This window comes from Lemur catta, chromosome 12, assembly GCF_020740605.2.
Source record: "Lemur catta isolate mLemCat1 chromosome 12, mLemCat1.pri, whole genome shotgun sequence".
NCBI lineage: Eukaryota > Metazoa > Chordata > Mammalia > Primates > Lemuridae > Lemur > Lemur catta.
In genome coordinates this window covers 65334764-65348334 of record NC_059139.1, presented here as the reverse complement: position 1 = coordinate 65348334, position 13571 = coordinate 65334764, and the positions used below count along the sequence as shown (strand labels likewise).

At 39.5% G+C, this 13571-nt stretch overlaps 1 protein-coding gene across 9 annotated transcripts in view; it reads right to left on the bottom strand.

Moving 5' to 3' along the window:
* Positions 1-13571, bottom strand: part of CAST (calpastatin) — a 102347-nt gene that overhangs the window by 23858 nt on the left and 64918 nt on the right. For all 9 annotated transcript variants that reach the window (XM_045566191.1, XM_045566190.1, XM_045566195.1 and 6 more), the window contains 10 exons: positions 11295-11363; positions 9999-10097; positions 8379-8459; positions 7710-7748; positions 7131-7223; positions 6899-6988; positions 5700-5801; positions 2504-2587; positions 1489-1536; positions 262-357 (listed from right to left, as the gene is read on the bottom strand). In XM_045566191.1, the coding sequence (XP_045422147.1) occupies positions 262-357; positions 1489-1536; positions 2504-2587; positions 5700-5801; positions 6899-6988; positions 7131-7223; positions 7710-7748; positions 8379-8459; positions 9999-10097; positions 11295-11363 (801 nt within the window). The remainder of the gene's footprint in view (positions 1-261; positions 358-1488; positions 1537-2503; positions 2588-5699; positions 5802-6898; positions 6989-7130; positions 7224-7709; positions 7749-8378; positions 8460-9998; positions 10098-11294; positions 11364-13571) is intronic.

Here is a 13571-nt window from a genome sequence, read left to right as displayed (position 1 = left end):
AAAGGAAAGCATGGGTTCGAGGCCTTTCCTGAAGAAATAATTACAGGACCACAATTTTGCAAGAATACCAGGGTTAGCTTAGGGAAAGAAAGCACATCCAAAAAGGCAAGACAAAAACTGCATGTAAAAAAAATATGGCATATTGGGCTTTTTAAAAATCAACTGCAACATGCTAAAATAATTCTGGTGTCACATTTTTTAAGATTACACGAAACATAAAAACATTCCTCAAAACTAGAGTTTTATTTGTTAGAAACATACTTTTGTTTTTTCAGTTGGCTTAGATTGTTTCTCTTTACATTTAGACTGGTCAAAACCTTCTGAAAGTTCATCAATGAGTTCAGATTCACTCAGGAGCTGTAATATAAGAAACACTGTATATTATGAAGTGACTATTTTCACTCTGTAAAAAAAGTTTTCATAGGGCAAATATTTTTTCTGATTAACACGAGGCCATGCGTTAGAATCTAAAACCAGAAGCTAATTTATAGACACAATTTTCATCTATCAACATAAGATAAAAATGTCATGCAACAAATAAGGAATTCTAAACAGCTCAGTACCACAAAAGCGTTAATTGTTTAGTCAAAAGTTTTCCTGATACTTCAATTTCAGAAGAATTTTGTCCCAATAAAATTGCCTGTTCTCTCCAATGAAGATCTGTATCATTTTTCAATGGGATTATTGTTTTCCTATTTCCCAATAACTTCCCTTCTGAGTAAGTCTGAGCAAACATAGATCACATACTCCTTTCTTATGACTACCTGGGTTTGTGGCAGGAACATTCTGCTGTCCCTAGTTCTTTCAGGGTAGGTGGTATTATCGTTTGGGGCATGTGGAAATTTTGACTCATACAGTAACCTGTGCTAGACAGGCATGCAATTCAGAAGCCAGGCCCCAGCACTAGACAGCCTGAGTTCTAAGTCCTGGCCTGGCTCTTTCTAGCCGTGTGACATTGGCCTATTTACATAAGCCCTCTGTGCCTCAGTTTCCTCATGATAAAATGGGAACACTAACAGTGCCTTCACTCAGGGAGGACTCAAAAAGATAACATTCAAAAAGCATTTGGTGCAGTGTCAGACCCATAGTAAGTGACTAATAAATGTTGCTGATTAGTAATATGACAGGTAACTCGTGGCTGCACCAACTTAAGTAAAGACAATATATTTAATTAGAGTATTTCATCAGGATCAAACTCTAAGTGCTAGCTTAATTAAATTTAAGGACCCCCTTAACATCAGATTCTAGAGTTCAATGAATGTTACCTAGAAACTCACAGTATAATAATTCATGAGGAAAATAGTCACTATAGTATCTGAAAAGGATTCATAGGTATCAGCCAAGTGTTACCATCAGAAGTTCCCCTGTCCTCAATACTAGGTTGGCATGTGAGTCTGCACAGTGAAATCTGGTTTGTCAAAATTACCTCAATTTATACTCTACATTTCTATCATTCCTTAACTACCAGAAGAAAACCTATTTTCCTACCTTGGATTTTTCCTCAGGCTCTGGCAACAGTGGTTTGCCATCTTTATCCTGTAAACGAAATTGAAAATTCACTGGAAATGAAATAGAAAGTTTTGCTTTCATGTTTCAAGTTTGTTTTTTGGAATTCTAGGATAGGAGAGATCAGCTTATTTTTTCTTATATTTGAGTGAATTTGTTTCAGATTTACTTTTTATAAAGCATAAGAATAAGGAGTTGAGCTGTAAAAATCAAGGTGTTACCAAATATGATGCACATTTACTTTTCTTTAAAAGTTACTGAAAAAAAAATTTTCCATCCATTGCATAGGGCAATAGGAAAAAAGAATTTCTTTGGCAAGAAAGGTACAGCTATGTAAATGAAAGATTTTTAAAAAGTTTCAATTCTTCAACCCAGGGTGAAGAGGTAATTATCATTTTTATAACACTGTTTGGTTTTTCGGACATAAGGTTTCACAATTTTGAATATTTCCAAAAATGAGAAACTTTTCATATATAAGCACATATAAGAATTACAACTATTTCCCTTCATGTGCCTATATGTATGATTTCAAAAATAAATTGTAAATGTAACAACAAGAGTTAGTCCGCCATCCTAATCACAAATCAAAACCAATAAAAAAACCACCCTAACTGAGGATACTGGTAAACTGTTGGACATTTATATCTACCACTGAGAAGATCTATGGTGCTTTTATCCATATAACAGATAGAAAAGTAAATATTCCCAAACTGTTTCTTCTGCTTTAAGTTTAAGGATCTATATGAAGCATTGTTAATAGTTGAAACACTTGAATTTTGGGGAATTTTAATGGCCACCTGGGCACTACTGAGGAAGCCAGGCAGATATAAACCATCTCTCAAGGGGTCCAACTGCAGAGAGCAGAGAAGAAAGGGTTCAGGGTTTTCAGAGTTAATATCTGAACTGGGACAGACATGTCCTTAGTGTCAAAGGTATGGAAACAAAACACAACGTGAAGGCAAGATGCTGTGGTTGTTCATGGTGGCTAAAAATTTACCGTGGCTGGTTTTAATCTGTACTCCGGTGGGACTGTCTCATCATCCTCACCACACTTCTCTAGTTTTTCTTCATTAGCTTTTGCCTGATGGAAGTTGGAAAAAAAAAAAAAAAGCAGTTGGATAATGCATGTAAAATGAAATGATACCACTTCGTCTGTATACTTCCCGAGTGTGGTAGACAAGGCCAGACCCGGTACAAGTGTCTAGAAGAGCTTTGTAAACCACAAACGACAAGACCATGGTGGGCATCTATGGAAAAGGCATCACGGGGTAACTGGAAAACAGCCCGGCCAGGGATCCCAGGGAGCTGTCCTGCTCTGCCCCCAGGTGCTGTGACCTTGGGAAGCCACTCAACCTTTCTTTGGTCCAGTTTCTTCAGCTGTAAAATGTAGCTACTAATAATCCTCATCTGGCTCACTGCCTTGTGAGGATCACCAGAGAAATTTAAAGATCCTTTGAAGACAGTCCACACAGTGCGGCATTAGATGCAATTACGTTAACAGCCTTCATCTGTCTGACTCAATGAGCTAGCCCTCTAAGGAAGGGAGAGGGAACACAACCAGTTCTCACGTGAAACCCAGTTCAGAAATGGGAGAGGTATCCCATCACACATCTTGGCTGATCCACAGATAATTGGTTTGACCTCTTTTAAAAGGGCTCCCTTCAATAAACCAGAACTGCACTGGCTTACTGAACCATGGATAACCAACTGCGTTACAAATAAAACTAGTTCTGTAGCAGATTGCTGACTTCTAGGATTTACAATTTAAACTACTGGTGAGTAGGGGAAAGTTCCATAATGTGAAATAATTTGTACCTATATCAAGGTGTGGATTTAATTTACAAATGGGGGGGGGGTCACTTAGCAAATCCTAACTCAACCCACACTGCTCCCATCTGCCCCTCAGCCTAAGACTATAGTTCTCCATTGATTGATTGGTGGATGAATTAATTTAAAACATATTTATTGAACATTTTTAACGAGCCAGGAACTCTAGGCTTTGGAATTAGTTTTATTTTTTATAGAATAATCCTCATTAAGGCGTGAAATCATGTTTTTTTTAAAAAAAACATTTCTAGTTATATTCTCCTGCAGTATATGGAAGAAGTCTTACTACATAGCAGCATGCCCCAATTCAGGGATTTGTGAGGTCTCCGGCTACAATGTGGTCATCATAGGTCGCCTGTATTAAAACTGTCCTCCCCACTACATGCAGGCTTGCGGACAGCAAGAGTGACACACATAGCTAGAGCCTTTCTTTCCCTCTTTGATCTTTATATTCTTAAAATGGCTGCACTGTGGTTTGTATACAGTAGGCATTAAAAAAAAAAAGTCTACTGAATTGAAATAGCACTGGACTAGGTAACCACACCTAAAAATGGGGAGATATATAATGAGGTATAATTGTAGAATAAAAAACTTTTATGTTATGATAGATTATAATACCAAGGAGGCATGGGCCTCTTCCCTGAAGTATCACGTGGTTTTGCACAGAGATGTCTGTATTGGGGGCTGTGCCGCAGTGGCAGTGGACACCCCTACAGGATGACAGCAACTTTCCTGAGCCTTATCAACACATCAGACTATCTGGGATGGAAAGAACTCACCATCGGGTACTAAGAATTCAGCTTAAGACTCTAGAGGTTTGAAAGACCTTAGGCAATATTTATATTCTGTTCATGATTAAAAAGGAAAACCAGTAAGTCATAAGAGTGGAAAAGAAGATTTTTTTTTTTTTTTTTTGCTGGAATTTTAGTTTACTGTTGCTCTGAGGTTTTCTAGAAGAAATTTAATACATTCATACACATCCCCAAACTAGTTACCCACCTGCTTACTAAGCTATTTTTATGTCACTTTTTTACATCTACTTATCTGATTTTAGTCACTCTAAGACTCATTTGTTCCTGGGATTTTATAACTTGTTTATACCTTCCCTCCCCACATTTATTGTCCTATTAAATCACCATAATTATCTATAAAAAGCCTGGGGCAAAAGTACAATTTACTTGTGGCCATATAGCCCTCGGGTGGTAGAACTACAACTCAACTGGGCTTCCCAACTTCCCCCCAGGTTTTGCCAAGACCACCCTTTCCTCAAGGTGACATTACTTCTATGGGGCCACTCCAAGTAATGTACACCTCACACGGTGCTGTAAAGAAAGTTTCCTTTCTTCCCAATACATTACTTGGCCCTGGAGGACAGGGACTGTTTCTCCTGCTCCCCCGAGATCACCGTCACCAGGCTTCTCGGGCCACACTGTGGCCGGTGAGCCCTCCAAGTAAGTTGAAGACAGAAATTGGCCCATCTTGGACCAGGTCAGTCCCAGACTCCAGGGGAGTTGCTGGGAGTCAGGGACATTCCCCTCCCCTGATGACTTGGAACAGGAAGTGACAGCATAGAAAGGGGCATTGTGACAGTGACACCTGCCAGCTCCCCTCCCCTGAGCTGATGTGGGGGAGGGGTCCTGGGAATCCCAGGCTGCCTTTCCATCTCCCCACGACACTGCCTCGTCAGTAACAGGCAACTCTCCCCTTTCCTTTCTTGCTTCCCCCAGAGGACCAAGTTGAAAGGTTCTACAAAAATAACAATTTAACGTGAAAGCTCTCCTACACCAGCTACATCCTTGCTTTGGCTCAGAAGGCTTCTTAAGATCTTGGAGTGTGGTGGGATAAACACCATCATCATGCTCTAAATGGGCAGGAGCTCCAGTTACAGAGTTATTGTTGCTTGACTTTATTCTAATTTGACGAAACACTTTGGACATCTTTCCCCATAGTTAAAAAAAAAAAAAAAAAGGATCTTCCCATCCCTTGTATGGCCATCTCCTACTCTCCTTTTAAAGAGAAACACCCCAAACTCTTCTAAAAATACAAATTTCCAATTTCCGTGAGAGCAGACAAATCTCACTATTTCTCACCAGGCCACAGTCTCTTTGTTATCTTGCTCAGTCAGGTGCCATTTAAGCTTTGGCAAAGGAGATGAGTGTTCATAAGACAAACACTCAACTGTTTCTCTTCGTGAAGCAATAAATATCTAAATGAACCAGACTCTGAAAGTAAGGCAGAATGAAGAGTAGTTCATTTTCAATCTCCAATAAGAGAAAAGTTGTACAACAATTCTTAACATGCAAAATGCATTCAGTTTTGCAGCCTGCAGACTAACAGGCTTTGTATATCAACTCCAAGGTCAGTACCTCATCGACTTCCTTAAGAGAGCTGAGGTCGAGCTCGGGTTCTGGTTTCCGGGTGCCCAGTGAAGCTGACAGAGCCTCAAGCGCTTGATCACTCATTGTATCCTGTTAAAAAGGAAAAATTCTGTGCATGAATAGAGAGAACATCTCTGGAGGCTGAATAATCCATTTACTTCTTTGTGAAATATATATTTTAAATATATAAGATAAATTGTAGATTGGGAAAGTACTTTAGGAAGGAAGGCAATTTCACTTGAGATATAGCAAAAGAAGAGAAAGGAAAAAGAACTTACCAATGAATGAAAGCTGGGGCTACGACACGTTTGTATAGTAACAGTGTTCTCTGGGGCACACTTCACCCCTTATTTGGCAAGCCAGAAATAAAACTATAATAATATTATTATAAAATATTCTTAGCAAAATAAAAACTGCAAGTAGTAGACTCTGACTACCCTGTTTTTCTTTTTCTAAACATTCATCTTTAAAAATGGCTTCTGACAACCAATCTTCTAGCAACACAGCTACGCAGGAAGCAGGGAAGCGTGAAGTGGTCCGGCTGCCGCCTTCTGTGAAGGCACAATGGCTGATCGTTGTAGGAACTCCCACTTTCGGGGTGTGGCGCTCCCCACTGTTCCCCCAGCCAGCCAGATAAAAGTAACCGATCCGCCCCAGGAGGAGAGTAGCAGAAGCAACTCTGATAGAAACTGCCCCTTAGCACTATCTTGACTGCAGATGAGACATGTTTTCCCAACCAGCCCACACGCAGGACCGCCTTTTCAGGATTTGTGAGAACCAAGCCACAGTCGATTGTGGTTAAGAGAGGTGACAGAAGGAGCTGCGATGGCATCCCTTTAGTGACTCACAGGGATCAAACTCTTTTAGGAAATCAAACTGGAAGATTTTATATTCCAAGAATACAATGTCTCTGGTTTCTGCCCTTCTGTGTATCATAATGGTGAGATGGTTTTGGATCATGACCAAGAAGACTGTGCTAAAAATCATTCATAAGCATTTATAGAAGGAGATGTGTCAATATAACCCTCATTGTCTTCACTATTCCACATAGCCACAAAGGAAAAAAGATCATGGCTTTTCATGGGGAATGCACTATTGGGATTATCCTGAATGAGCTGGATTAGGCTCAGGAAAGTAACAGCTGTGGGGTAGTCCGTGGTTCTTTTCAAAGAAGTAATGATTTGTACCTCCTCCACCTTTCTTTTCTTCTCCTGGGGTGGAACAGCACTTCTGACTGTCTCTGCTGACTGAGCTTTTAAAACCTCTCCTGTAGATTTCTGAAAAATAAAATACAAAAGATTAGATTTACAGATGGGGAAAATTTAACTGTAATAACCAGAACCAAAACATTGTATTGTTATTCTTTGAAAGTTCAAAATAGTTCCTAACAAGTTCTCCTTAATAATACTAAAACAATACCTCTTTTTCAGTTTTCTTTCCATCTGCAGCAGGAGAACTACAGGTGAAGTCAGATGACAAGGAGTCTATAGCCTCATCCGGCCCCATGGGTTTCTAAGGAAACAGGCACCATGATGGGTAACATAAGAAAGTCACTCAAATGAAAGAACAGATTATAAACCCAGCAAAAGAAGAACAGACTTTTGGAAATCCTTTGCCACCAGATGAGATATGTTAAAGAAATAACTTAGATCAAAGCCTATGTTTTGAAGAGAACTGGTATTTAATAAGCATTATTTTCTTCTTCCCCTCTTCTAAAGGTATTGCATGCTAGGATATTTTCATCCTATTGTTATCAACTTTTTCTTATCCTAATACTTTCTTGGCTTCATTCTCCTTCCCCTCACAACAAAACTACGCAGACTAAGAAGCACTGAGATGACCCCCACGCCAACCCCCTTTCTCTGAACAGACAGAAACTCTGATTTGGAGATTGGTTAAATCATAATCCTCAAATACAGAATCGATAGCCCTGTTCTACCAGCCAAAGATATAATAAAAAGTTACTTTAGATCTTAGAAGACATTTATGTACACTCACCGAAGAGTCTGGAGGAGGGCCTGTGATCCCTTCTTTTTTCTGAAACAAATATTAATTTGATGGCGTTGAGAAGGCAAACACCATCCGTATGATCAGCAAAATGTATTGCTCAGTGTGTTATGGGGTTGAATTGTGTCCCCTGCCCCCAGTTCATACATTGAAGCCCTAACCCCTAGTACCTGAGAAGGAGACCTTATTTGGAGACAGGCTTTTTATAGAATTAATCAAGGAAAGGTGAGATCATAAAAGCGGGCCCTAATCCATTATGCTGATGTCCTTATAAAAAGGGGAAATTTGGACCCAGAGATGTGCATAGAGGGAAGGCAACATGAAGAGAACAGGGAAAAGATAGCCTTCTGCAAGGTGAGCAGAGAGGCCTAGAAGAGACTCTTCCCTCACAGCCCTCAGAAGGACCAACCCTGCCGACCCCTTATTCTCAGCTTCCAGCCTCCAGAACTGGGAGACAATAAATTTCCATTGTTGAAGCCACCCAGTCTCTGCTACTCTGTTACACCTGCCCCAGCAAACAAATACAGTGAGCTTTAATAGTGATGACAATTTCATATGCTCCATTATATTTTTAAACTTAAAAAATTGTTAGGATATTGATATGAAGTTATAGTCCAAAAAGGAAACAGTGAAATAAAAGTAAATGCTTATTTAACTTACAGCCAAAAGTTCCCTATATTTTGGAGGAATTGTGACTTCTCTTTTACCCAATTCCTCTATGTAGGTGGAACTCATTGGATCCTGGAACAAAATCACACACACAGGGATATGATATAATTAATTAGCTGAGAATGTTTTATGCATATGCTGAAACCAAAGTACTATTCCATTATTAATTTATGGAACCATTGCAATGAAATCAATAGTTAATTAATGGAATCATTAAGAAGCCAATACTTTTAGGACTATTCTGAAGTTCTAAGCTTACACAAATACGCATATTTAATTGGCTTAATTCATATGTAATGCTAGAAAATATTCAGAATACTAAAATTGATTCCCATATTAAAATGCATTTTGTTTTCAAATGCTTTCATTATCTAATGTTTCTGATACATACAAAAGTACAGTTAATAGCATAATAAATTTCTGTCTAACACAACACTCAACTCTATCAGATCTACAGTTATTTCTTACGTAATTTCTAAGAAAACAAAATCACAGTGTGGATGTCTCCCGTGTAGCCCTCTCCAATCCAATTCCCTTTCCTGTTACCCAGAAATGACCACTATCCTGAACTTTACCATATCCATTCACTTAAAGTTGAACATATCTTAAAATAATTTTTATATATGTAGGTATCCATAAACAATGTACAGTATTTGCATGTTTTGAAATGTTATGTAAATGGTATGATAGTCTATAAATCATTCCACATTTATTAAAAATTATGTTTAATGTATCCATGTTGATACATAAATAATCCATGTTAACTACTTTATAAAGCACTGCATTACATTATCATGTCCTCTGTTGAATAAAATTGTTTTCAAATATCTCACCAGTTCTTATAGCTCCTTGTCCACCTGGGCAAGGCTCCCTCCTGGGGAGGGAGGACTTCCTGGTTGAAGGGGATGCTCGTCTTTAACACCCACCAGCTATTGGTGAATTGTCAGACTTTTACACTTTTGCCAATCTGATAAATGCAAAGTAGTGTTTCTCCATGTTTTAATATCATTTTCCTAATTACCAGGGAGAGTTTCATTTTACTTGTTCATTGGCCAATCAAGTTTTCTCCCAGTTTTCTGTTGCATTGTCCTTTTCTCACTGCTTTTCATTCTTTATAAATTCTAGAAACAAATCCTTCGTTACATATGTTGCAAATACTTTCATCTAGTCTATGGCATGTCTTTTTTTATAACGACCAAGGAACATAAAATTTTCTGGCTTTTTAGGAATTAGAAATAGGGATGAACTGAGGGTGGCAAATATTGAGAAATCCAATAGGATAGGAAATATCTGGAAATCAAAAGAAGTTTAAGTCCACTGGACTTAAATCTTGAGGACAGAAAATAAGTCTTTGTGATCCAATTAGCTATATCCCAGTGCCAATATTTGCACAATCAATAGATATTTGCTGAGTCAATGTCATAGAATAGGTACTACAGGACAAACAATTTCCATCCCCAGCACTACCTTTTAGTTGCTGTGTCAATACTGACATCATCCTGCTTCCACCCAAGTGACAGAACACCAGGTATTCTCACACTTCATGACCACGGGCTTATTAGCCCTCCTACCTACTGAGTACGAGTTTTTACAGATACCAAGATCACATACTGAAACTTCTGGTCCGGTATATGTTGTATTATCTTCTTTAGGTCCTTCCGGTTCTCCTAAAGTGTCTATTAAGTCATCCAAAGCAGCATCCATGTCTGACTGGAAAAGAAAGAGCAGATATTTAAATGTTACTTGTTATACACATTTCACTTTTGATTTTTTAACTATGAAAACATTATTCTGCATAGAAAAACACCAAACATCAAAAGTTCAAATACTAAAATAGTTAAAAGCTGGTCTCTAACAGACCTTATTACTTAAGCCCCAAAGTACAGACTCTTGGTTGGAAAGATGAAAGTCCACCTTCAGGTAGGAATCACAATTTCAACAAGTTTAAAGGCATTAACAGCATGAGCAAATGTATGAGTTCATTAAAGCTGCCAATCCAATGTACTGACAGTTAAAAAGAAAAAAGAAAAAATTCCCAAAATATGAAGAATTATGACCCTGCTGCTCTAAGCAACAGGAGATATGCTTGGTATTTACTGCCTACAAATAGTATTCCAGAGTTTTATACAAAGAACCCCAGCAAAATCTCTGTATAGCACCCTTTCCAAATAGAATCTATTTCAAAAATTTCTTTCATTCATGTTCTTTTGTTCACTTGTTGCCCAAAGATGTTTACAAAACAGAAATTATCTGAGACATTAAACTGATAAAAATTGACAGCTTATTTCATCAATATGGGCTTAAATCAGTATGATAAATGAGAGAGGGCTCCCACCCTAGAGTTGAGGTTAAGAAGGATTCATTATGAACAGTGACCTGCATCTAAAGGAGAGAACAACAATCCAGGGGAAAGGCCTTTTAGTATTTGACTCAGATTAAAAAGGATTGCTTAAAAATGTCGTTTTTTTTTTGTTTGTTTGTTTGTTTGTTTTTACAACTACTACATTCCCACAATTTTAGGACTCACCTGATCATAGATATGTGTAATAGGATGTAGGGTCTATTAGTTTAGACTGACTCTTTTTGGAATTTCAGGATAAAGAAGTATCTGACACTGCTTAGCAATACCTCTTGTTAAAGAAGGTGTATTTGCAGGAGAGAAACCCGCATGTAAACTCCATGGGATGAAACTGGAGTTTTCAAAGTGGAGGGTTATAATATAAAGCGTTAAAACATACGTGTGAAAGCCACACTTTCAACCCAGTCATACGAGCTCGAAACAATAATTCATTAAAATGGTCCTTTAAGTTACCCGCTTATTTTATGTGCCCACAAAAAATCAGATTATGATAAATATACAGCATATGGTTGAATACCTTATGTAGAAGTACACTGCTATCTTCCTACCTTTCCAGATGGTTCCTCCGGTTTAGATTCAACTGGTACAGCTGGAGTTAATGATTTCTTTTCTTTTTTCTGGTGGGAGTTGAAAAGAAAAACTCCTTCTCACATACCTTTATAAAACTCAATATTATATTTTAAAATTACTTTATGATAATTAATAGCACTGATCATATATTAAACATCTGCTCTGCACCAAACACTATGCTGTATGTTTTATATCCTTTTGCAGAACAACTTAAATAACATTCATCTTATTTAGTGCTGGGGAAATCACGGCTCAGAGAGATTAAGTAACTTTCCTCAGGTTGTCCAGTAGGGGAGAGATCCGAGATTTGAATCTAGGACTGTCTGCCCCTTTCTTTGCTATTCTTCTGCAGGGCCCACAGCCAGTCTTTCCAACACTCATGACTTCTTTCTGAAGGCTTCCACCGCTAGCTGTTGCTCTCTGGGTCTTTGCCCCGCATATCAAGACCTCCATATCCCTCACTTTGGCATCTCATCACCCACTCTGTCCTTCATTTTCCTAAAATGAGTTTCTCTCTCACCATGGCTTCAGTTGCTCTATCAAAAGATTGCCAATAACTTCCCAATCTGCAATTTCCATTCCTTTATTCAGATATAATCTTCTCTGAAGCTTGACCCTGGGGAGGATCCCGCTCCTGACTCATCTCTCCCAGCCGCCAGCCCCCAGCACCAGCTGATCCTACTCTGGTGTCTGCCCTTTGCTCTCTGTCACCTCTGGCATCTCTTTGTCTCCAGCTGCACTCGTTCTGCATGTTTCTGCTCTGTGCTGGTGGTCCTATCCAAAGTCCTTTCTCTAGGCCAGGGGTCAAATGCTTTCAGGGATTGGCAGGAACTAAATGGGCAAAGTTGTTGGGTTTAAATCAACAGGGGATCCTATTCCATTTGAAGGTACCCAAATTCTGGCAGCAAAGCACAGGAAGAACACGGGCTCTGACTGTCTGGGTCTGCACACCTGTCGAGACAGGCATGGCTGCTTGAGACATTGGCAAGTCACTTGGAGGTAATGACTGTACCTTACCCGAGGGGTTGTGAGGATCAGTTAAATCAATCTACATAAAGTATGAAAACTAGACTTTGGCGCTTGCTAAGCACTACGTAAGTACTTACTATATAATTAAGTGCTAAATAAGTAATTGCTGCAATTGTGATGCTAAAAATACTGTGGGAGCCACCAGGGTGTGACCCTGAGTGTGGGCAATGGAAAACACTTCCAAGATTCAACCACCGCCTTACGCAGATAGTCACTCATACTCTCTGCCCCACCTTCCCCTTCCTTCCTCCTCTCTCCATGTCTCTCTTTCTCTGCTCTCTCTCTACCCTCTTACCCTTTCTTTCTCTCACTCCCTACCTCCTTGTCCTCCTCCATTCTTTTGTACTCCAAAACAATATTTTAATTGCCTTGCTACACAGCTTTCTTTGGACACTTCCAACACTTAAATTCAGCCAGTGTTAAAAATCAGACATCACTTTTCCTCCCCAAACAATCCTTCTTCTGACTTCTGCCCAGCTGGCAGTGGTACCCAGGGGACTGCAAGGTGCCCAGCTCACAAGGAGGCACTCACCCCTACGGGCTGCCCCTGCCCCTGCAAGGACCCGACGGTGAGTGCCTCCTTAAATTTGTGCCCTACAGGCCTGCCTTGTCTCACCTCAGGGTTACCAACCTAGTTCAATCAGACTCATAAGCCCAGGTTATCTTAGATTTTATTTTGCTTTTGCCCACTTTGGCCAATTATTTCCTAAAACCAGAAGTTTCACCTCTGCAATGACTCTTGCATAACTCACCACTCTCTTATTCCATCACAGTTCTAATTTAGGCTAAAATATAACTCCCCAGGACTGCTGAAACTGTCAGTTCCTGAACAACCTTCCACCTTCCGATCTTTATTCTATTTCATTCTACCCATGGTGGTCCCATAATCCTTCTCCAGCTCGGTTTCAATGAAATCACTCCATCTGTTCCCTAATGCTCTCAATGTCTACCCACTGTCGGCTGAATCACTACACGTATAGACTCACCTTTGCATTCTCCACAGCAGCACGTAACCTGTCTTTCTGGTCTTACAGCCCCACCACTCACTTCCTCTGTGCTTCACCTACACTGGAATGCACTCTGTGCCCAGAACACATCTTATACTTTCCAACAACACCACGATGTGCTAGCGAGCCTGCAATCCCAGTTCTCCATCCATGCCCCACTCAAATCGGATCTACTCTCTCAAAGCCTTTGTAGATTCCCTGAAATCAGACAGAATACCT